A 21,378-nucleotide genomic window follows, 5' to 3' on the forward strand; every position below is an offset into this window, starting at 1 on the left:
TGCAGTATCTATACGGGGCCATTTGATTTTTAACCCTTTGCACTCCAAAAATTTGGTTCTTTAAGATTCATTGAAATATTTAATATTATAACTGCTGCGATATTGGAGCCTACAGAGTTCAAAGGGTTAAGAGGGCAATTTGATTTTTAAGGGGTGCAAATTGCAATTTGAAATATCACTTCATATGTTTCACAATATTTACGCACGTAAACGAAATAGCAAAAGTATTATAATAAATATTATAAAAGTATCATGATATAATATTGAAAATGATATACGCGTGGAAAATGCTGGAAAACGCTGGTGTAACGAATTATACTCGATGATCTCGATCGAACTGCGAGCGTAATGATTTTTATAGATTTTATAAGAGAATAAAGGCGAGAAGTACGTAGTTGAGATTAATTAATGGTATTCTCTCTTAGCGTAACCGGTCGACTACAGACGATAAGGAAATGGCTCGCGTTGATAAAACTATGGAAACGATTTTTCCGTGAGAAGAATAAACATTCCTCCTACGAATCGTTGAAGTGAAACGACAGAATTTTAGAGACGAGCGAAAGGAAGCGCCTCCTGCGCGTTCTCGTTTGCCGCGTTTTATAAAGGCGATCCCAGCGAAGAACGCTCTTTATACAGATGCCCTGTGACGATTATTTCAGTGGGAAAATTCGCCGAACGGAGTCGAAGTTCACGGGTCGGCGAGACATGGAAAAACAACTTGACAGTACATTTATTCATATTCATACCTCGGTAACACGGCGGTTTGCTGGAAACGTTGAGCAATCGATTACGTTGAGAAATGAATACGAAAGTATACAACAAACACAATCGATACGAACAACGTCGCTCGAAGAACACCCGAATCCCCCATTGTGCATCAAAATGTTCAGCGGATAATATTCATGGGGCCAGTTCCCGGCGATATCTAACCGACAGAAATCCATGTATATTCATAACACGCGCACCTGCGATTATGCCGGCGTCTCGCGTTTCCAGCATACCGCGGTAACCTGTGTCATCATGTCGAAAAGTCGGGTCATCCAGCATCGACCTGGATATCCGGCAATTGTAAGCGTAAGTGCACGCGTAATCGCGTGTTTCCAGTTCTCACGAGAACGGGACGCTTCGCGCGAAACGCGAAACCCCTCGCGCATCCCCATACTTTCTGCGCATCACTCTCGAAATTCGAAACATAACAAATTGCGCGATAAATTACGACAGACCGCGTAACATTCGAGCCGCGACACCCTTCCGGCGAATCGCCTCGACGTGGAAAAGAAGAAAACGTCTACGACGGAGCGACGAGACGCGCGAGACGACGCTCGGTTCCGTTCGAGGAGAATTTTTCCGTTACATAAATAAAAGGGGGAATTACTTAACGACGAGCCACGCTTCCTAGGAAGTGAAACACGGATTCCGAGTTTCGGCTCGTTTTTCATTCGCTCCCGAACGCTTTGCGCGCGTAATTCTATGTAGGGATCTCTCGGCTCGGAAAACGTGCGCATTCGTGGAAAGCATTGTTTGCAAATGACGAACATGGCCGGGCAGGTGACACGACGCGTAGGTCAAGGCGGAAATGCTGCCACGTTTTCGATGACTTGACGCATGTGCTTTTCTGCGTCTTCGCGAGAAATCTTCGCACGTACGCGACTGTATTATCGCTCGATTAAGCGTGTGAATTGTTTCGACGATGACATAGACTTTTTGGAACTCGTCTAGATCCTTTGGTAATTGGCAAATTGAAAATCAATGCGACGCCCTTTTGGAGCTGCGGCTCGAAGACCGGCTCGGGTTCGTTTGGAGAAACGATGATTCTGCTGATTCCGGCCGAAGTCCTCGACTTTCTAGTGTGGACGAGCCTTAACCGATTACGAGGAACAACATGGTACTTTCTCGGGTCTATGTACCACTTTCTTCCACTATGCATCAATGAACAATGGGATCGTTTCAGCGGCTGTCTCGTTTTAAATGGATACCGTATCCTATTTAGGAGTCATCGAGGTGAAAATACGTCGCTGCCTGGCGAGTCTGGCGACAGTAAGGAGATGACTCCTGCGACATTCGGAGCTCCTCCGCGTTAGGATGAATTATTAACAATTTTACTATGTTACGGTACACGTAGCAACAATGGACATTAAACATACGCTACCAATGAAAAGATTGGTATCTCTTCCTGATTACGTAAACGTCTGAAAAATCAGTAAAACCGTCGAACTCGGTCAGAAACGACTTCAGTTTCTATTCCTCGAATAGAACGCGGTATACTGATTGCCGAAAGCAACGATGATTCAGGATGATACAATAATTGTCCAATGAAATAACGGACGCTGAACGAAACGCGCAGTAGTTGCATAGAGTCCCAGGAGTAGATTTCGTTCATCTCATTCCTTTAACACTAAAACTGCCGAGCACTTAATACGATTAATATGCAATTCCTATGAAAATTGCAACAATAGATTATTTCCAGTTTCTTCAGACATTCGTTATAGTACTCAAATGAAGCTATTTTCAAAATCACTTCGAATATTCAATGCTTCGAAGATGTCAACCGAGTTGCACTCTATCGTAGACAATAGGACCTCGTCACGGAAGGACCGAGAGGTCACGTGTACAAACGGAAAACACCTGACGAGCAGGGAAATCGAATGTCGCGATCGGAGATAATTATCGATTCCAATAGAAACATATCGCGGCGATTAATTAATGTCGCGGACCTCCGTGCAAGTAGGGGCCCGGTTATAAAACGGATCGCGAGAAATCGTTCGACCAGTCCGGTGGTGGTTCATCGGCTAGAACTCATCGTGTGAGTGGTGTGACAGGTGGGTGCCGATTCACGATCTCCTCCCCTCTCGCGACGACCCGTGACGTCGCTGTGCTCCGCTACCCCCTTTCTCGTTCCCCGACGTCGGAGTGTGCTTGTGGAAATCCTCAGTTAATTCAGTAATACCACTGAATCCCGTGTGTCGACGTGGTCCGCGGTTTCGCATCGAGATTTCTCGCGCAGTTCTCAACGTTTATCCAACGATCACTCGTTCGGCAGTCTCTCAAGAACACACGTAAATTTCTATTTCTCGATGGTAGTTTCAATTAGACACGATTGTACTCGATACTCGTAGATTTTCCTCCGCGTGAACGTTTAATCGTAGACCGCCCTCGCGAATTACGTTCATCAGGTTTTATCGGTCTTACAGAATAATCTATTAGTAGTCTTCTATTAAATAGTATTCTTCTAATATACTATTCTAGTATATCTACCAGTAGTCTTCAAGCGTTCCGCAGGCGAATTTAAAGAGTAATTTCATTTAAGAAGTTCATCGACCGAGCGAATATATTTGAAAAAGTAGGCAGACTTTCCCGATCGGTTCAATATTTATTCTCGGTGAAACCCGTCGACTGTCCCCACTTTGTTGTGCCTTCTATTCTTTTATCGTCGTCGGACGCGCCTCTGTCGATCGGAGGGATCAACGAGCACGCTTTTGCTTTCAGATACGGAAACATGTCTGCGGCTGGACCGGAAATAGTGACGGGAACGGTGGCAGCCGCTTCGGCCTCCGGGTTCTCGCCGACCGTGGTGTTTTTGTCGCTGCTCCTCCCTGCCGTTGTGCTCTATTACATCTACTTCCGAATTTCCAGGCGCCACTTGGTAGAGCTGGGCGAAAAACTGCCCGGCCCGCCGGCTTTGCCCATCGTTGGAAACGCTCTCGAATTGCTCGGTTCCTCGGACGGTGAGCGCCATTCGAATCTCATTTTACATTTCATTCTTAATTAATAGACTGCAGACTTCTGCGCGAATTCAAGTTTTCAACCGTTCGGCCGCGGCAAAACTTTCCGTCGACGCGTGTTTCTACGCAAGCTTGTTCGAACTATGAAAACACTGGATAGAACTGAATGAAACTGCTCTAAAATATTCACATTTATACGATATACGACTAACGGAAGACAATTGAAATAATTTTTGGTCGGCTCGCATTTGATTGCGTCGCGTGATCAAGCGAAGAATAAGAGTTAGATTATATTATATTTAATTAGAAAGTAATCATCCATTCGTCGATTACAGCGGTCTTCCAGAAAGTCTACACGAAATCGTTCGAGTACAATAACGTTGTCAGGCTATGGGTTGGACCGAAACTGGTGGTCTTCCTGACGGACCCGCGCGACGTGGAAGTGATCCTCTCTAGTCACGTGTACATCGACAAATCCGCGGAGTACAGGTTCTTCAAGCCCTGGCTTGGAAACGGTCTCCTGATCTCCACCGGTGAGTTTCCTCTAACTTTCAGGCTCTCCGCGAATTCATAGAGCTCAACCTTCGAGTGCAGACTAACGCCGTAATGATAAACGGCCGGGCAATCGGCATCATTCCACTTTCTAACCACGTTTGCCAAGCAACCATGACCAATTTCTCCGCAACGCGTCGGGTTTATCTACGAAACTCCCGAACGCGTTGAACTTCGCCCATTTTCATTCCCGAGCAGAGTAAAAGTCGATAAGGGAAATCGTTCGTGTTCGTCGCGTTCCTTGTAACTATCAAGTTTTCACGCGAAACTTAAATTTCCTCCGAGTTCGTTCGAAAAGTGAAACGCGACAGGTTCCTCGGTACTTCGTTCACTGTACATTTCAACCGTAAATAATTCTAGCAACAAAGGGGTGCCAGCCCTGCACGAGAAACGGCCGAAGGTAACAGTGACCCAATAATATTAGCGACGTTCGTTCCAGCGTTCGCGTTATCGTCGCTTTCCTGCTCGGTTCAGATGTCCTTTTTTCCTGTCCGATAGTCCACGTAACAGGGAGCGGTGGGACGCGTGCACGTAACCGCTTAAACCGGCGCGCGTGCAGACGTCGACCCATTCGCGTGAAACTTTCGTCCTGCCCGCCTAGATCGGTCGAGCCGGATCGTTCGATCGGAGGCCAGTTCTTCCAGACGAACGCGTCTCGAGCCTTATCCCGGCTCGCGAGCCAGCTGCTGGAGTCCCTTAATTAATTACGCGCCCTTTGACATTGTCCTTACTCGCTTCCTCCCCGGAGCGGTGATCGTCGCAGCTATGCGAGATGCACTCCAGAGACGGAGCAGGAAGGAAACTCTCGCCGAGTGTCTTTCTCCATATCGCCCCGCGTCGTAAACCAGCGTCGACCGGTCGCCGGACACCGGTTACATAATTGACGACCCCTCCCCTTCCCCGCAGCCGCGGCTTTTTCTATTTTCGCGGTAAACGCGTTTCCTCCTGCGTGTCTTTCCGATCGACCGGACGACGAACCGATCACTGCAGGGTTCAAACGATGCGGATGCAAGTCGGATAGTAGACGGTATCGTTAGCGCGGTTTAAGAGTTCTTAACTTAGAGACGATAGAGACTACCCTAATGAACTGTTGATGCTTAGTTAATTAAATGGGGAGATCTTCAGGTTGTCCCTTAGCGACCCATTGTCTTTTATTTTATACATTTCCTCTGTTTACTCTCGAATCGAAGTTATTCGCAATTCCTCGAACACCTTTCTTGCTTCCATAAAGTTTTTAAGGAAGGAAGAAAGTTGACGGAGTTAATTAAGAAAGACTAATGTGCCGCAACGGCCGGTAACCGCAGGAGCGAAATGGCGCGCCCACCGCAAGCTGATCGCCCCGACCTTCCACTTGAACGTGCTGAAGAGCTTCATCGACCTGTTCAACGCGAACTCGCGCGCGGTCGTCGAGAAGATGCGCAAGGAGAGCGACAACGAATTCGATGTCCACAATTACATGTCCGAGCTGACCGTCGAGATCCTCCTGGAGACCGCGATGGGCGTCTCGAAGAAGACGCAGGGCAGCAGCGGCTTCGAATACGCGATGGCCGTGATGAAGTACGTATATATATGTCCATGTGTATTTCTTCTATCCTCTTACGCAAACGTTTTCTTCCTCCGGAGAAAGTCGGTGCCCGCTAATAGTTTATAGCTGCGTGCTATACGGCGGCCGGTGTATGCCTAACGTTGCGTAACAACTGGAACACAAATGCATTTCTCGAAAGAACAGGACCATTCGACAATGCGCGACGCGGAACTTTCATAGATTCCGATATCGTTGCGCGATAGGCGGTCCGCGTTAATTACCGGTCGACCGTTATTCCAAGAGAAACTACTCGATTTCCCCGTGTTTGCCGATTTAATTCGCGATCGATCCGCAGGATGTGCGACATTCTTCATCTGCGCCACACGAAAGTCTGGCTCAGGCCCGACTGGCTGTTCAACCTGACCAAGTACGGCAAGAATCAGATAAAGCTGCTCGAGATCATCCACGGACTGACCAAGAGGGTCATACAGAAGAAGAAGGAGGACTACAAGAGCGGCAAACGTAACCTGATCGACACCAGCTCGCAGAAAGTGAGTGTAGACGTTGATCCGGTTGGGTTTATAGAAAGTATCCTCGATGGATTCGCGCCTAACGATCAATGAACGGTAACGAAATATTCTAGGACGGCAGCACGATCGCTGTGGAGGGCGTCTCCTTTGGACAGTCGACAGGCTTGAAGGACGATCTCGACGTGGACGACGACGTCGGCGAGAAGAAGAGGCAGGCTTTCCTCGACCTCCTGATGGAAGCCGGTCAAAGCGGCGTGGTGCTCAGCGAGGAAGAGGTCAAGGAGCAAGTGGACACCATTATGTTCGAGGTGAGTTCGCAAACGACGGTCGCAAAGTTGTTGGTTCCCCGGTTGGAAACTGGTAAATGAGACGACGTATCGTTCAGGGACACGACACGACCGCCGCTGGATCCAGTTTCTTCCTGTCGATGATGGGTTGCCACCCAGAGATCCAGGAGAAGGTGATCCAGGAGCTGGATGAAATCTTCGGCGACAGCGACAGGCCGGCCACCTTCCAGGACACTCTCGAGATGAAGTACCTCGAGCGTTGCCTCCTGGAGACGCTTCGCATGTACCCGCCTGTGCCAATCATCGCGCGTGAAATCAAGACGGATCTGAAATTAGGTACGTGAACGCTAGAAGGATGTTTTGCCTTTAACCTTCGAATACTCGAGCATTCGAGTATTATGCTAACGATCGACTAACCGTGGAAACTTCCGATACGAATCGTTAATGATTCCAGCATCCGGAGACTACACGATCCCAGCCGGTTGCACGGTGGTCGTCGGCACGATCAAGCTGCACCGACAGGCGCACATCTACCCGAACCCAGACGTCTTCAATCCCGACAACTTCCTGCCGGAGAACACGGCGAAACGTCATTACTACGCGTTCGTTCCGTTCTCCGCTGGGCCGCGATCCTGCGTCGGCCGTAAATACGCCATGCTGAAACTGAAGATCGTCCTGTCCACGATCCTGAGGAACTTCCGCGTCAGATCGAACATGAAGGAGTCCGATTTCAGGCTGCAGGCCGACATCATCCTGAAGAGGGCCGAGGGATTCAGGATTCAGCTCGAACCAAGGAAACCGCTAGTAGCCGCGACCGCATAAATGTTTTAGGCAAATTTTCTACGAGATATTATCATTACTATTATTATCTTATTATTATTATTATTATTATTACTACTATTATTATTATTATTATTATCGATAATTAACTTCGCGATGCGGACACCATTCGATGCGAAGCTATTATATTATAACAAATGTGATCACGTGAAAAAGAAACGAAGTGGAAGAAGGAACAGTATGAAAACAACCAATTCGCGCATTGTATGCAAATGTTGTAGGTATATGAACAATGGTTGCGCAACGTATATATAGACATATATACTTACGTTGATAGTTATCACGAGAAATAAATTATACAGCTTTTTCAGCTGTGAAATCTCAATTGTAATGTTGTTTAAGTTTTCTTCTCACGCATTACTATAGTCCGATGATTCTCTGGCGTAGCTGTGCTTCGACAAAAGCTTCTTTCGTTGCATCCATTCGTGACTTTAAAATAAGAAGCTCGAAAGTGCTCGCTTTTTCATGTTGGAGAGCTCGACGATCGACTCTCGCTGAGATGCTCAAGCTTTGGGGGCTAAGAAACCAAAGGAAAGTCGACGTTCGTTTCGACCATCGTACGACGGGAGTACGCGCGACAAGATGGCCGCTCGAGATCGCCGGAGCAAGAAGTACGATGTCCTGGAAACGTTGAAACAAGACTACAAGGAATGCTCGAGCAGTTCGAGTGGCAGGAAAAGCGAACGCATCGCGTACCCGGCGGGATTGAAGACTCTGCCGCAAGTGGACTACCACGAGATCAAGAAGGTTATGGCTGAACTGAAGGCGGCCTTGCCAGATTTAAGTCCTGCACAAGTCAGATGGTACCTATTATTGCGTGGATTTCGATGTGTCTCCGGTGATTCGATTAATCATCCGCAATGCTGTTGAGACAAACAGTCGATCTATCTGCGATTCGCTAAACAGGTTCTACACGCCGTATCATCGGGCGATTCTGCTCGAGCTCGAAGAGCGAGGCTACAAGGAAGCGGCCCGTCGAATGGCGGAATTCCTGGAGTTCGAGCAGAAAATAGCCGAGACTTCGACGGGTTCTCTGATAAGAAAGAAACAGCCGTGTTTGAGGGATCAGAAGGATCTCGTGGATCGGCTGCGAGAAGGACTGGTCGCTTTCGAGAAGGCGACGAGGAAAGGTAGGGCTGCAAACTTCCAGGCTTCTTGTCTCCGTCGAACGATTTCGTTTTCAGGCGATTACACGGACCGAGCTGTGTCGCTCTTGGACACTGCGTTGTTCTTCCAGACGAAAAATCGGGAATGCCGGTGGATAGCCGAGAGACTCTACCAGGCAGCTCTGTCGGCCGCGGAATTCGTCGAGGATGATGATCGTCAGACGATCACTCTGATTCGCTACCTGTACGGTCGATTCCTCTTTCTTGAATGTTAGTAATCAACGAATGAATTTCGAATTCAGCATTTGAATCCCTCGTTGAACCATTTTATTATCGAGTCAGCTAAATGACTCCCGGCACACGCGGAAACCTCGTCCGCAGCGAGCGCGAAGTAAAAGCTGCAGGATAGTCTCGCCTTTCGAATCAGAATACACGAATGACGAGAGGAGTCGCGAATAATTATGACTCAGTGCAGAGCCCGAGAGAAGCGTTGGCTTATCTGAACGAGGCGCGCGAGGCGTCCGCGAGGAAAACCTGGAACGCTTCGAAGAAGCTCGGAGAGAAGCAGGGTTCCATCTTCAGGGAGTGCAATGTCCTTCTGTACAAAGCTCTCCTGATTCTCGCGCGCAACGACCGGCCCGAGGATCCTGACGCAGCTCTGAAATCCTGCCTCGAAGCTTTGGAAAGGGCTACCGACGGTGAGTCTCCTCGAATCTCGGCGACTCGTCGCGTTTACAATGAAATTTCAGTCGTCTCGTAAATAACGCGATTCTTATACTTTTATTCTTCGAAATCGAGATAAGCGAAACTCCTTTAATAAGGATATTCCCTTTTACGAACGAGTCATCTACATTCTATAATGAAATTAGAACTTCGTTCATCTGGATCGTCACGATAGAATATACGGAATCGTGTAATTTATGGGGTAATCTAATGAATATAAACGCTAAATCGAATCGAATACCGTAGCTGGCACCACGGGATATCTAAACGAAACGCTGCACGAGCTCGGGAAGTGTTACATGGCGGTGAACGACGTGAAACTCGCGTTGAAGACGTTCTCGAAGCTACTGGCGCTGGCGAAGAGGCTCCCGGATCCTGAGGGCATTTGCAACGCACACATGGAACTTGCGTTTGCGTACAAGGTACTTACAAGTATACCATCGCATGAAACAAAAAGCGGAATTAGAGATTTGGAAGAGTTCGGACGAAGATTAACGGAGTACTAACTTACCGGATCCTCGAAGTTTGAGGGAACGTTTCTCCCCGATCTCGAGACGATCTCCGAAACGACACTAGACAGCCGACCGATTCGCTGCAATTCAATTAGAAGTAATGTAAATAATCGTTACTCGCCGCAGCAACTGGACGACGATGTTCACACGGAGAAACACTTACGCATGTTCCGGGAGAACGCCGAGAATTTCCATCTGTCCGAGAAACTCGCCGACGCTCGTTATTACACCGGCGAGCACTGCTTGAGTCAGGTATGCAAATAAATGAACACAAGAGAGACTCTCTATACTACGCTTGTTACAAAAGAATTTAGACTAATACAAAACAAAGTGGGAGAAAGTAAAAACGTAATCGCAACTGACGAACGCACAGGAAGCAAATACAAAAGTATAATGGCTACTCGTAACTTATCTGACTCGTGGATCAGAGACATTACCACCGATTCTCTTCCCTTGTCCAATAATTTCTCTAGAAACACTTGTACATGTCATTGTCTAAAACGCGTCGACGAAGATCCCCGGTGAAATTAACAATTCAAGTTCGATCTCGTTACGAAAAATAAAAGCTTGCATGAGAATCCGCAGCCTAACGGGCGAGGTGTATCGGTCGCGGCGTGAAGTTCGAATAATAAAATCAACGGTGCATGCCGATTGCAAACCAAAACAAAGGCAAAGAAAGCCGACGGCGGTTAGACTGCGGATTTTATGCATTCGTCCGAAGTGCCGGTGTACGAAGCGGAATACAACGTGACTTCGACTAAAATATAATATCATTTTTATTCAATTCTTGAACCTAATTAGAATCTCTGATCGAGCGTTATAATGGATATCCTTCGAACAAGTATCATTGTAAATTCATCTCTGAAAATGTATAAAGATCCGCAGTCGAGTGATATTCGTTTATTCGTGCAGGGCAAGCTGGACGTGGCTACCGTTCACTTGGAGAACGCTTTCAGGCTGTACAACGACCTTGGATTGTCCCACGAGGCCGACCGTGCCAGGTGCATCGCGGGAATATCGAAAGGTACGAACGTTCGAGCCGAACTTCCCGATCGAACCGAAACGATGCTCCCGTGTGGCTCGACGGTTCGACGAGAACGGACGTTCGAAGGAAAGGAAGCCAGGCGTTCGCCCCGCGAACGCAGCCAGCGTTCCGTGAGACCTGATTCCTTAGAAATACAGCTACTCTTTATTCTATTTTACAGATGAACAGTATTATAAATATTAGTGCGACACGAGACAATGCGTCGTGCGGTGGGGATTACAGAACTAGACTTAAACGTACAAATAGATGTAGGATTACAATCGACTCCTTCTGTCGTTCGCGGGCTTTGCCTACCGATCTTAGCGAAAGAAAAAGCTTCAATAATATCACCGGCAGAGACACAGAGATTCTGCTGCGTGCTGTTCTTCCCAGGCGAGCTCGCTCTTCGGGGAAACGGTCAGGAAATTAAAATAGAAAGAGATATCAAACGAGAGGAAAGAGGGCTCTCTGTCTTCCGTAAAAAATAAACCGCGAACAATCGTTCCGGGTGGTCACGGGTGGATCGGTCGTCACGTCGATCGTTCGCATGATTGCAACCATCGAATTCCGTTAGAACTTCGAGAAACGTTCCGAATTTGGACACGGTATGAAAAGAAGACACGATTCGATCGGTTTCGCCGTTAGGAACGGAAAAGTGTGCGCTAAACGAACTCAACGTACAACGATCGCGAAGGAAAGATTTATCACTGGCGAGAGAAACGTTCTCGAGTTTTAGTAGATTTCGCGGCCCTAACGATTCGCACGGCTCCGCGTGTCCGCAGGGCACGAGAGGATCGAGGAGTACTGGGATCTGCTTCTGCGATGCGGCGCGCAACAGCGGCAACCCACTCTGAGGATCTGCCGATGGAAAAGTCTGAGGGAGCCATTCTGGATGGAGGAGATGCACGGTAACTAGGAAACAAGCCGCTTTCCGATCGGATTTATAAAACGAGCCGCGCGATCGGCTCCACTTCACGGCGATCGTGCAGCATAATTCCGCAATGTACAACGCGATCATCGCTTCGCGGATCTTTCTTTCCATACGCGATTACTTTATGTACAGCTATCTCGTTTTACCTTGAATTTCCTTTCAGTGATGCCTTAGCTTCATGAGACTTAGTTCCTAGTAATAATACGTATATGTATATATAATACACCAACACGCTGACTGTGTTACAATGGCCACCGTTTGTTTTGTTTGATCACTGATAACAGCATTGGCATATCTGGTTCGCGAGAGACGATGAACTCGCGAGCAGACCGACACGGCCGGCGTCGTCCCCTAATGATGATGTCCTTTGATTCTGAATCGAGAACTGGCATTACATTATCCCATAAACTCGTGTGTTCGCAAATCCTTTGTACAATTTCGCGATACTCCGTGGAGTAGTATTTCTACTTTCATCGTAACTTGGTCGATTTCCAAATGAAATGATACAATTCCTGGACCAACCTCCGAACGCGAGGAGAAGCGTTTAATAATTAGGACACGAGCTTTTGGGATGACCTAATGCACAGGTCGCTGACGAGTCTTCTTCCGGTTCCAGAAGGGAAATCCGACTCGGAGGTCCGGTACGAGTCCTCGGAGGAAACGATCTCGTCGCAGACCTCCAGCGAGAACGGCCGAGCCGCGATGCGGACGTGACTGCTGATGTTTCCTTCTCGATTTACATCGATTATATTTTCCCATGCGTAACGGTTTGAGCTACTTCACGGTAAGTCCCCAAGAAATTGGACAATTTCTGGTTCAGTCGATACCCTTTTGTCAGAGCTGGGTAAAAATATTCAAATCAAACGGATTTCAATATAAATACGTCCTTGAAGGATCAGTTCAATACTTTTTGGCGTTAAAATAGTATTTAATACTATCAGGATCGACTTTCAAATGATCCTGGACTTCATGAGTATCCGATGAATGTGTAAAAATTGTCGGCATGATAAGTGGTCGTTGTGTAAATGAAGTATAATCAGAAATGGGAGAAGGGAGAGTGAGAATGTCCAGCTCTGAACTGGGCTAACAAATGATCGCGGTAACGAATCATACGCTGCAAGACTCACGAAATTCACCAAGGCTACATTGCACGCAAACAACTGTACACTCCTTAAATATATCCTAATGAAACGTACAAGAATATACAAGACTCGTATTCTGCGACCGCGCATATTCTTCTTGCGAATCATTCGTTTCGCGTGATACACAATTTCACTTGATCATTAGGCAAATTATTCGGACAGATCGTCAAATACAAATTTTCGAGGGCGCTCCATCCGACATACTCCTTTTCAAACAATTCCAATTTCATTATCAACGATTAAAATACGATCCTCCGCGGGAGAGAGAGGAACCGATTAAAAAGTGTACACGAATAAAAATTTCATCGATATAAAGTACCTAAATTTTAATTACCGGTACAACTAATATACTAAGGTAAATCCAAATACCTTTCGCGTATTATCAATATTTTAAATCGAAACACGTTTGTCTTAAATTGCTTACGGCAAAGCAACGAACAAGTGCATTGTCAGGTAACGGAAAGAAAAATGGCGATGGGAAACTTGCAAAACGAAACAGTAAACTACTTGCAACTGTCGACGATTGCATGCGTAAGGTAAACAAACTAGTATTGTTCATAAAAATCGTATAAAATTACTCTGAGCGAATCAGTGACGCATCAAGGTATGCAATGAATTCCGCGCGGCTGCCATCTTGTCGGCACGCGTATTTTTCTCGATTCTGCGTCGTTGTCTAAAAATAGACGACGGGACATTACACTCGTGTGACGGATCGTTCTTTTCCTTTTAAATTATAATAAAAAGTCCGAGGAAAGCTTCAGCTTATTCTCATCGGAATCCTCGGTCGGTATCCTTCCAATTTACATACCGACCCGAAATACCGACTGTAGTCTACGAAACGCCCTCTGTACTCTATACAACGAACTACCAATTTGATGCTTCATAGATTCCGAAAAATTCACCGATCTGTAAATTCCCGTTAACGATTCGTACAAGAGTATCCGATGTACGTAATTTTAACATGCAGAATATAACGTTTACGATATAAGAATGGACTGCACACGGTTTATAAAGATTCGATCGCGGAGAAAGTACTCTAGTCGAGGTTACGGCTCGCGCCGCCGCCATTTTGTACTTCGCGCGATATGTTCTCCAGAGTTTCTGCCTCACCGGAATTGTTTTCGCCGTCCACATCGACGACATCCTGACGCTTCTGTACCTCAGCGCTCGCTAGATCTAAAACTTCCTGCAAAATTTCGGCCGCCGCGTCCGCGGAGTCTGTCGATTGTTTTACCGGCTCCGAACTATCAATTTCCAGTACACCCGAATCACTTGTCTGAACGTCATTTGTACTTTTGTTGTTCTCCAGAATCACTATTTCGTCCGTGGACTCTCTAGAATTGTTGGATACCTTTTGCGTGCACTGGATCTCGACCTCGTCGTCGGACTCCCTCTGAGTTACCTCCTTGATGTCGTCAGAACTATCTCTACTGTTAATTTCTACAATTTCGTCGTTCTCCTCCGCTTCTACGATTTCTTCCTCGTCATGTTTCGCAGAAGAATCAAGTTTCTTGGTCTCTTCGGATTGTTTACAGCTACTTGACTTGTCCTTGTCTTCGGGTTCTTTAGAGCAACTTGACTTGTCCTTGTCTTCAGGTTCTTTAGAGCAACTTGGCTTGTCCTTCTCAGGTTCTTTAGAGCAACTTGACTTGTCCTCCTCAGATTCTTTAGAGCAACTTGTCTTGTCCTCTTCAGATTGTTTACTGTGACTTGGTTTGTCCTCGTCAGATTCTTTAGAACAACTTGACTTGTCCTTCTCCTCAGGTTCTTTAGAGCAACTTGACTTGTCCTTCTCCTCAGATTCTTTAGAGCAACTTGACTTGTCCTTCTCCTCAGATTCTTTAGAGCAACTTGACTTGTCCTTCTCCTCAGGTTCGTTAGAGCAATTTGGTTTATCCTTCTTTTCAGATTTCTCCTTCATTTTCTCCTCTTCGGATTTCTCAGATAACTTCTCTTCTCCCTCAGTCTCATTTTCTTCAGATTTCTTGGACGTCGCAGAGTCATCTTTCTTAGCAGCTTCGCTTTCTTCGGTCTTATCGGCAGAATCCAATTTGTCTTTTTCTTCGTCCTTAGTTTCATCAGTTGTCTCGGAAGATTTTGATTTATCGATGTCAGCAACATCTTCACTGCCATCTTTACTGGATTTCAGTTTGCTCGACGTGTCTTCGCTAGTTGTCTCGCTTTCTTTTTCCGTATCTACTGCTTTTTCCTTGTCGCTCTGTTTTTTGATTTCTTCCGTTTCGGTAACTGTTACCGCTTCTTCGCTTTCTTTCTCATTTTCTTTGTTTGCTTCTTGCTCTTTTTCTTTGTCTTCTTCTTCCTGGTCGTCGTCGATATTAGTGAGTGAAATGTCCTCCACAGGTTCCTCTTCTGTCGCTTCAGGGATATTTTCAACGTTGTCCTTGTCGCTTTCGCTTAGACTGATTTTACTTCGCCTACTTATACTTCGAGTGGTTCTGCTGTCTTTCTCAGTTGATTGTTCGTGATCACTGACGGCTTCTTTCGCAACAGTTTCACCATCGGCGGCCTCTTTTAATACATCTTTTTTAGGAGAGCCAGCCGTTTCTTCCGTACGAGAACTCGAATCTACTTCATTGCTAACATCCATGTTATTTTCTTTCAGTCCTGTTTCTTCTTCGTCGTCGTCCACCCTGATTGTTATAGCCTCCGATTGATCTTCGCTTTGATCATCCAGTTCCTCGCTTGTGTGCGACGGCGGTTCTACGTTAGTTCCAACGGTGACTCTCTCCAATTGTAACTTCGGCTGCTTGTAGTGGGTCAATTTATGCGTCAAAAACACAGTTTTATTTTCATAATTAACTCCGCACTCTTCACAAGAGTACGTGTCAGTGTTGCCATCACTCATTATTTTTTCGACAGTCTCAGAAAGTTCTGATTTTTGTGATGATCTCTTCACCAAAGCTGGTTTTATGGCCTTTTCTGGATTAGCGTTATTTCGAGTCGACGCGTTTCTTCTGGGCCTTTCTTCGTCTTCCTTTGTATTTGTTAAGTCAATCATTATAGTTACATCATCTGAAAACTTTAATTTTTTCTTTCTTGACCCGCCATCATCCGTGGACGATTCGTCGTTGGTGTCTGAATATTTTGCCCTCTTCTGTCTAGTCGATGGACCCTCGCGTTCCTTCGCACTGTTCAAGGCAGAATCCGACTCGGAGCTCTGATTAGATTTACGTTTATTATTCTCAACAGCTTTTCGACCACGAGTTATCTTCGATGGAACGACGCTTGTCGGTGATTCCGATTCTGTAACGTCTCTGACGTTACGTCTGGGTCTTTTATATGGCCTATCCGAGCTGTCAGTGTCTTCCGAATTCGTTGTCCGTAACGTACGTTTTTCAGCTTGCTTTCCGGCATCGCTTTCCGCATCGCTGCTTAGATTAGAAGACCTCTTTTCTTTCTTGCCTGTTACTCTGAGTTGTCTCTTGCTCTGATTATCTTCTTTGACTTTGTTAAGTTTACCTTTTTTCGGGGCTGGCTGACTCAACACATCCTTTAGAAAAACTTTACACACTTTAGTCTCTGCTGAACTCTGCGACGTCTCAGCATCTTTTGCATTGGAACGTTTGTTCTCCCAACAGACTTTACATATGCTTTGACCAGTCTTTTTAATTTTGTATGCTTCGCTGTCACTTTTAATGGTGTTTTCACATTCTTGGCAAACTTGTTCTTTTGGCTTTGCATTGACCTTATTATTTAATTTGTTGTTCACTTTATTTTTAGACCTTGTACGTGTCATTGTTGAGGAATCACTATCTGAATCCTGTGCTACTTTTAATGTTGCTCTGGCAGATTCTGTGATTGTAGTTTTACGATTTACAACAGCCGTCTTTACCTGATACAATAAAAACTATGTTTATTACCAGAAATTAAATATGAAATTTAATATGTAATGTATTATTGTATACGATATATTACAACCTGTGGAAAGTTTGAATAATCTATTTTCTTATTGATTATGTTGTCCAACTTAGATGATGTTTCTTCAGATAAATGTTTTAAATCACACAATACATCCACTGTGTATCGACAAGACAGGCATATAAATTTGTTGTTTCCTTGAAGTCTATTAACCTGTTGATGTTTAACAATTTTAATATTAAAACACTGCTAATTAATAAAAATTTAATCTATGCTAAAGCATTAAGTTTCTTACTTCATCATTGAAAACTTTTTGTATTTTATCAATAGATGCTCGCTGCAATGAATTTTCTTTGCGTAGGTCAAAAGTATATTCTTTTTTCGTCTGTAGATGACATATACCACAACACTGTTTTCCTCGACTTTGTGTTTTTGGTTTCAGACTGTTTTTGTATTTTTGTAAAAACGTGCTACACTGTTTCAGTTCATATGCACATTTATGACATATTTTAGTTGGCAACTCATCTGAAGTAGGTACCTGCAGAAATAAAATATACTATGTGATATAACTGATGTTTTTATTATTTTTTATACTAAAACATTTAATAAAATCAATTGTAAACTCTTATATAGCGTTACTAAAGTTCGAAGCAGCTTCTCCCCTACTTTGCATGCAAATAATTTTAGCTGCGAATAATATAAAATTAAACACCTACAAAAGAAAACTAAATATCGATCAAATTTAATAAGCTCCAATAAAATAAGGCTAAACGGAACAACCAATACATAATATTGTGTACACAAAGTGAAAATCATAACAAATTAGACATTGGAAAATAAACAAACTCAGATGCACCTGAAATTTTTGAGCTCCAGATGAAACAGAGGTTAGCAACAAGTATTTCAGTATTTACTATAATAAAATATTATGTTCATAGTTCTTTAATAAATAACTTATATCGCCAATAACAACGCCCGCGTTTTTTCCACGCAAACGTCGAATATTATTACACTTTGCATTTAACATAAATTAATACAAATTTGTAAGTGGAATAACATTTCTTTTATTGTAAATTGTGATGGCTAAAAAATAGTATGTAATGATTATGTACTTTTCGTGTTAATACAATTATAAGATGCAAAATTTAAACGTATCCTACTGGTAGGTTTAGTTATTTAATGTACACGACTATCGACGCACACTCGGACAAAATCCTACGAATTGAACAAGAATGGAATATAAAACTATGTAAATTCTTAATGAACGTACCTTGACCAATGAACAAATTTCAAATTGTTCGCAGAATATTTGTTTATTTTCAACTGTAATGTCTAGGAAAACACCTTCGTCGCTCGCACAGAGAAAGCAGTATTGTCTTGACATACTGAATGCATACAAATTAACCAACAAAAGTGCGAACTACTAAGAACAACTAAAGTGCATTTAATATTCGTGAAAAATTCGTAGAAAATTAAAATAAAACACAGTTAGGATATTGGCGGTTCTAAGTTAAATAACAAACACAATACAACGCATTATATTAACGGTAATCGCACACGAATCCATGATGGCGTCTGTTATATCGATATATATCGTCCGGTAAGGTATTTCTCGCATATATCGATTCGAATCGTTACGCTTTAAATATATACGTTGCTTTTTGAACCGTCCCGTCCGTTATTTTTATGTTTCACATTAAGGTGGGATAAGAATAACGTACAATTAACGTTCCGCCAGCTTGGTTGCTGTTGTATGATTTTAATCGAAATAATTTCACGACGCTATACATTCAATCGGATCGTGTAACTTTGAATCTTATCGGAAAAGGGATCTATTAAATGAACATTAATAACTTCGGCAGCCTTTCATTTATTGTTCCCCTTTAGTCCACTTCTGTAGATTCGAAAATAAATCAAGGATACTCTCTTGCTGATCACGGAACTGTTCGAAACGAGCTTTCAATTCCTGCAGAAGCAACCTACGAAACAAATACAAACGACGTCATTTCGATATATTTCCCACGGTACCGGCGACAACGTTCGACCGGCTGCACTAATCGATCACCTGAGAGACTCTATCACTTCCTTCGAAAACTCAAGACAGGTTTCCACATAATTGTTTTTAAAGTCTGCGAAACTCTTTTTAATTATCATATTCTTTTCCGTAACCTCATCCTTGATCTCGGCCACTTTCGGTTGCTCCGTTGGATCTTTGGTCCCAGTCATCGTACTAACTTGCTAAATATAAAAAACATTCAAACGTATCGACATTATTCGTTTGCATAAAACTTGCTGCTCGTAATACACAGAATCATTCATTGAGATGAAATTATATTTGTAAGAATTATATTTGTACTTTACACTGTATCAGTATATACTATGGACTTTTATTCGCGTATAGTTTACGAAAATCCTTAAAATTTAATATTTGCAAATTTTCAGATACGTCTGCAGTCTCTTTATTAGCTAACAATCTGTAATTATAATCACTGTTAGTGTTGCGTGGAGCTCGATAAAAACGACGATTGACTTAGAATGAAAATGTACATCATTGTGCGCATTCAAAAATACCGCGCAAACGAAATGCATGAAAACAACGCTTAAATGATTCAAGCAGTTCGAACAATACGTAAACAGTACGATTTATCGTATCACTATTATCACCAAAATTCTGTATAACGTATATTATGTTTATTATATAACCTTTCATATTTATCATTGTAGAGTTGCATAATAAATATTTTTCATTCGATCTGTATAATTAAAGATACATATACATATGCGCAACAGGCATAATTTAACTTAATATCATCCTTCCTATCAATCACGATAATGGAACTATTTTTATACAGACTCAATTTCTGTTATACGAATATACGTATCGTACACAATGTATTATGTGTATAGAATTCATATTATGTTAATAAACAGAGTTGTAAAAAAACAATTGTTAACATAATCTGTTCCTTCCTTCCTTTTCCCTCTTTTTATCGATCAACGTGTACATGTGGACTATAGGCATTCACACAAGTATAGAGCGAAGATGTTCCCAGCACAAAACTGTCAAATACGAGCACTGCTTGGTTTACAGTAGTCCGGCCCATGCAATCGGACGTTTCGTTAAGGTATACGCACACTATAAGCGATGCACACGAGAGCCGAGGGTCTCTCGGTGTTGTTTTGAAGAGGGGACGAATTTTGCATGATCTGGACCAGCCGGAGACCCCCGTGTAACACCGTAGACTATTACGAAGGTCGACCAAGGACGCAGTGGAACGTCACCTGTGTCGTGGATTCGGGCAGTGTCGCGATTTCTAAATTTAGCAGCGGCTTTTCTAGAAAATTATTGTTTTCGCTGATCCGGTCGGCCCGACATAGGGACTGCGGATCGAACTCCGGATCGCGTCGGTTACTGCGCGTACCTTGGCCCACGCATCGACGCGCGCATTTCACGATACAAAACAATCGACGAGGGTAGCCAACTTTTAAGGGGCTAATCCGTCGAGCAGGTGAAATGGCTTTAGGGTGCAGTCGATATGAATAGAATGGTCGCGCGACAGAGAAACGAGGATCAAAGAGGAGACAGACTGTACAAAAGGCCGGAGAACGAGAGCAAAGAGAAAACGCAGGGGTGCATGGCGGTGCTCTTAGACCCTAGGCACTTTTGTATTCGACCCACCCTTATCCTCGCGTCAATATCCCACTAAATTTTTCCGGCGACCTTCTCTTCCGTTCATTCTGTCTCTGTAAACCCTAAAACGAAATAGAGTTAAGACAGGGGTGTACAAGTGGAAAGCACCATGTATGGGGTGCACAGTTTAACCAAATAATACACTACTAGACGAAATGTTCGTGAACTTCACTGGCGGCTGTCGGATGTGTCGCGCGAAGCAGCATTCCCTTCTATATCCCGAGGTTTTGTGGCATGGATCGCAGCGCCACTAGTTGGATAATCCATTCATTCAAATTTCTGCCTATTGACTTAACGGATTGACAATGAGTACAGAATATGACGTAGCATATATCACTTGATTTCGCCACTTCGTACTCACTGGTTTCTTTACCGATAACAAAAGTAATTTGCTCTCTATAATCCTAAAGACAATTACCTTCTAAGAGTTCGGATTTAGCGGTTCCGTCCTGTCATTCGTCAGATCTAATTCGCTTAATTCCTACCGACGATGCGGTTGGATTTCTAAAATTCAACGGAAACTCCTGACCAATCAAACGCTGGACTCGTAAATGACGATCTGCACTATCGGCTTTTTACTGGGCTGCGAGCTCGCTGTCGCAGCGATGTCGCGAAGCACAGCCTCCACCGCTTCCTCCCACTCTTGATCCTTCGAGTCCGATCGGTTGAACGAGGCCGACCATTTTAAGCGTGGCATCGATACCACCGTCAACACTTTCCTAAAATTTATACCAGCTACCAGTCTGTCTTATGACCAGACTATATCTCTTCCAGGTATACCTGAGATCCGAGTGAAGCGCCGACATGTCGCCTCCAGCTTGCTCGCCGAGCCTACGAATCGCTTCAGCGAGTGGCCCGCTGAGTCTCTGCAGACTCCTCCAGGACTGAGTGTACTGCAGTCTGACCAGCTCGAT

General features: G+C 44.3%; 3 protein-coding genes across 6 annotated transcripts; 2 read left to right on the plus strand and 1 right to left on the minus strand.

The window, feature by feature from the left end:
• The first annotated feature begins 2,649 nt into the window (after positions 1–2,649).
• Positions 2,650–7,781, plus strand: Cyp4g15 (Cytochrome P450 4g15). Its single transcript, XM_031971270.2, has 8 exons — positions 2,650–2,819; positions 3,487–3,725; positions 4,058–4,255; positions 5,579–5,831; positions 6,155–6,350; positions 6,443–6,637; positions 6,715–6,952; positions 7,071–7,781. The coding sequence occupies exons 2-8, from the start codon at positions 3,497–3,499 to the stop codon at positions 7,436–7,438; spliced, it is 1,677 nt and encodes a 558-aa protein (XP_031827130.1). The 5' UTR covers positions 2,650–2,819; positions 3,487–3,496; the 3' UTR covers positions 7,439–7,781.
• Positions 7,782–7,922: 141 nt separating this feature from the next.
• LOC116424677 (uncharacterized) lies at positions 7,923–14,310 on the plus strand. The gene is made up of 8 exons (XM_031971394.2): positions 7,923–8,259; positions 8,363–8,586; positions 8,641–8,832; positions 9,033–9,260; positions 9,532–9,707; positions 9,924–10,049; positions 10,710–10,821; positions 11,604–14,310. Exons 1-8 carry the CDS (start codon positions 8,039–8,041, stop codon positions 11,735–11,737), a joined length of 1,413 nt encoding a protein of 470 aa, XP_031827254.2. The 5' UTR covers positions 7,923–8,038; the 3' UTR covers positions 11,738–14,310.
• On the minus strand, positions 10,076–20,986 carry LOC116424632 (uncharacterized). 4 transcript variants are annotated; one of them, XM_076367996.1, is made up of 7 exons: positions 20,612–20,986; positions 20,453–20,526; positions 18,839–19,011; positions 18,044–18,752; positions 17,069–17,311; positions 16,834–16,986; positions 10,076–16,762 (listed from the first exon to the last, which is right to left on the minus strand). In XM_076367996.1, the coding sequence occupies exons 4-7, from the start codon at positions 18,155–18,157 to the stop codon at positions 13,931–13,933; spliced, it is 3,342 nt and encodes a 1,113-aa protein (XP_076224111.1). In that variant the 5' UTR covers positions 18,158–18,752; positions 18,839–19,011; positions 20,453–20,526; positions 20,612–20,986; the 3' UTR covers positions 10,076–13,930. The 4 variants fall into 4 exon arrangements, with proteins under 4 accessions (XP_076224111.1, XP_076224110.1, XP_076224113.1 ...); XM_076367995.1 differs by lacking the exons at positions 20,453–20,526; positions 20,612–20,986 and adding an exon at positions 19,909–20,445; XM_076367998.1 differs by lacking the exons at positions 20,453–20,526; positions 20,612–20,986 and adding an exon at positions 19,909–20,444 and having other exon boundaries at positions 10,076–16,747.
• Positions 20,987–21,378: the final 392 nt, after the last annotated feature.

This window comes from Nomia melanderi, chromosome 5, assembly GCF_051020985.1.
Source record: "Nomia melanderi isolate GNS246 chromosome 5, iyNomMela1, whole genome shotgun sequence".
In the NCBI taxonomy this organism is placed as follows: domain Eukaryota; kingdom Metazoa; phylum Arthropoda; class Insecta; order Hymenoptera; family Halictidae; genus Nomia; species Nomia melanderi.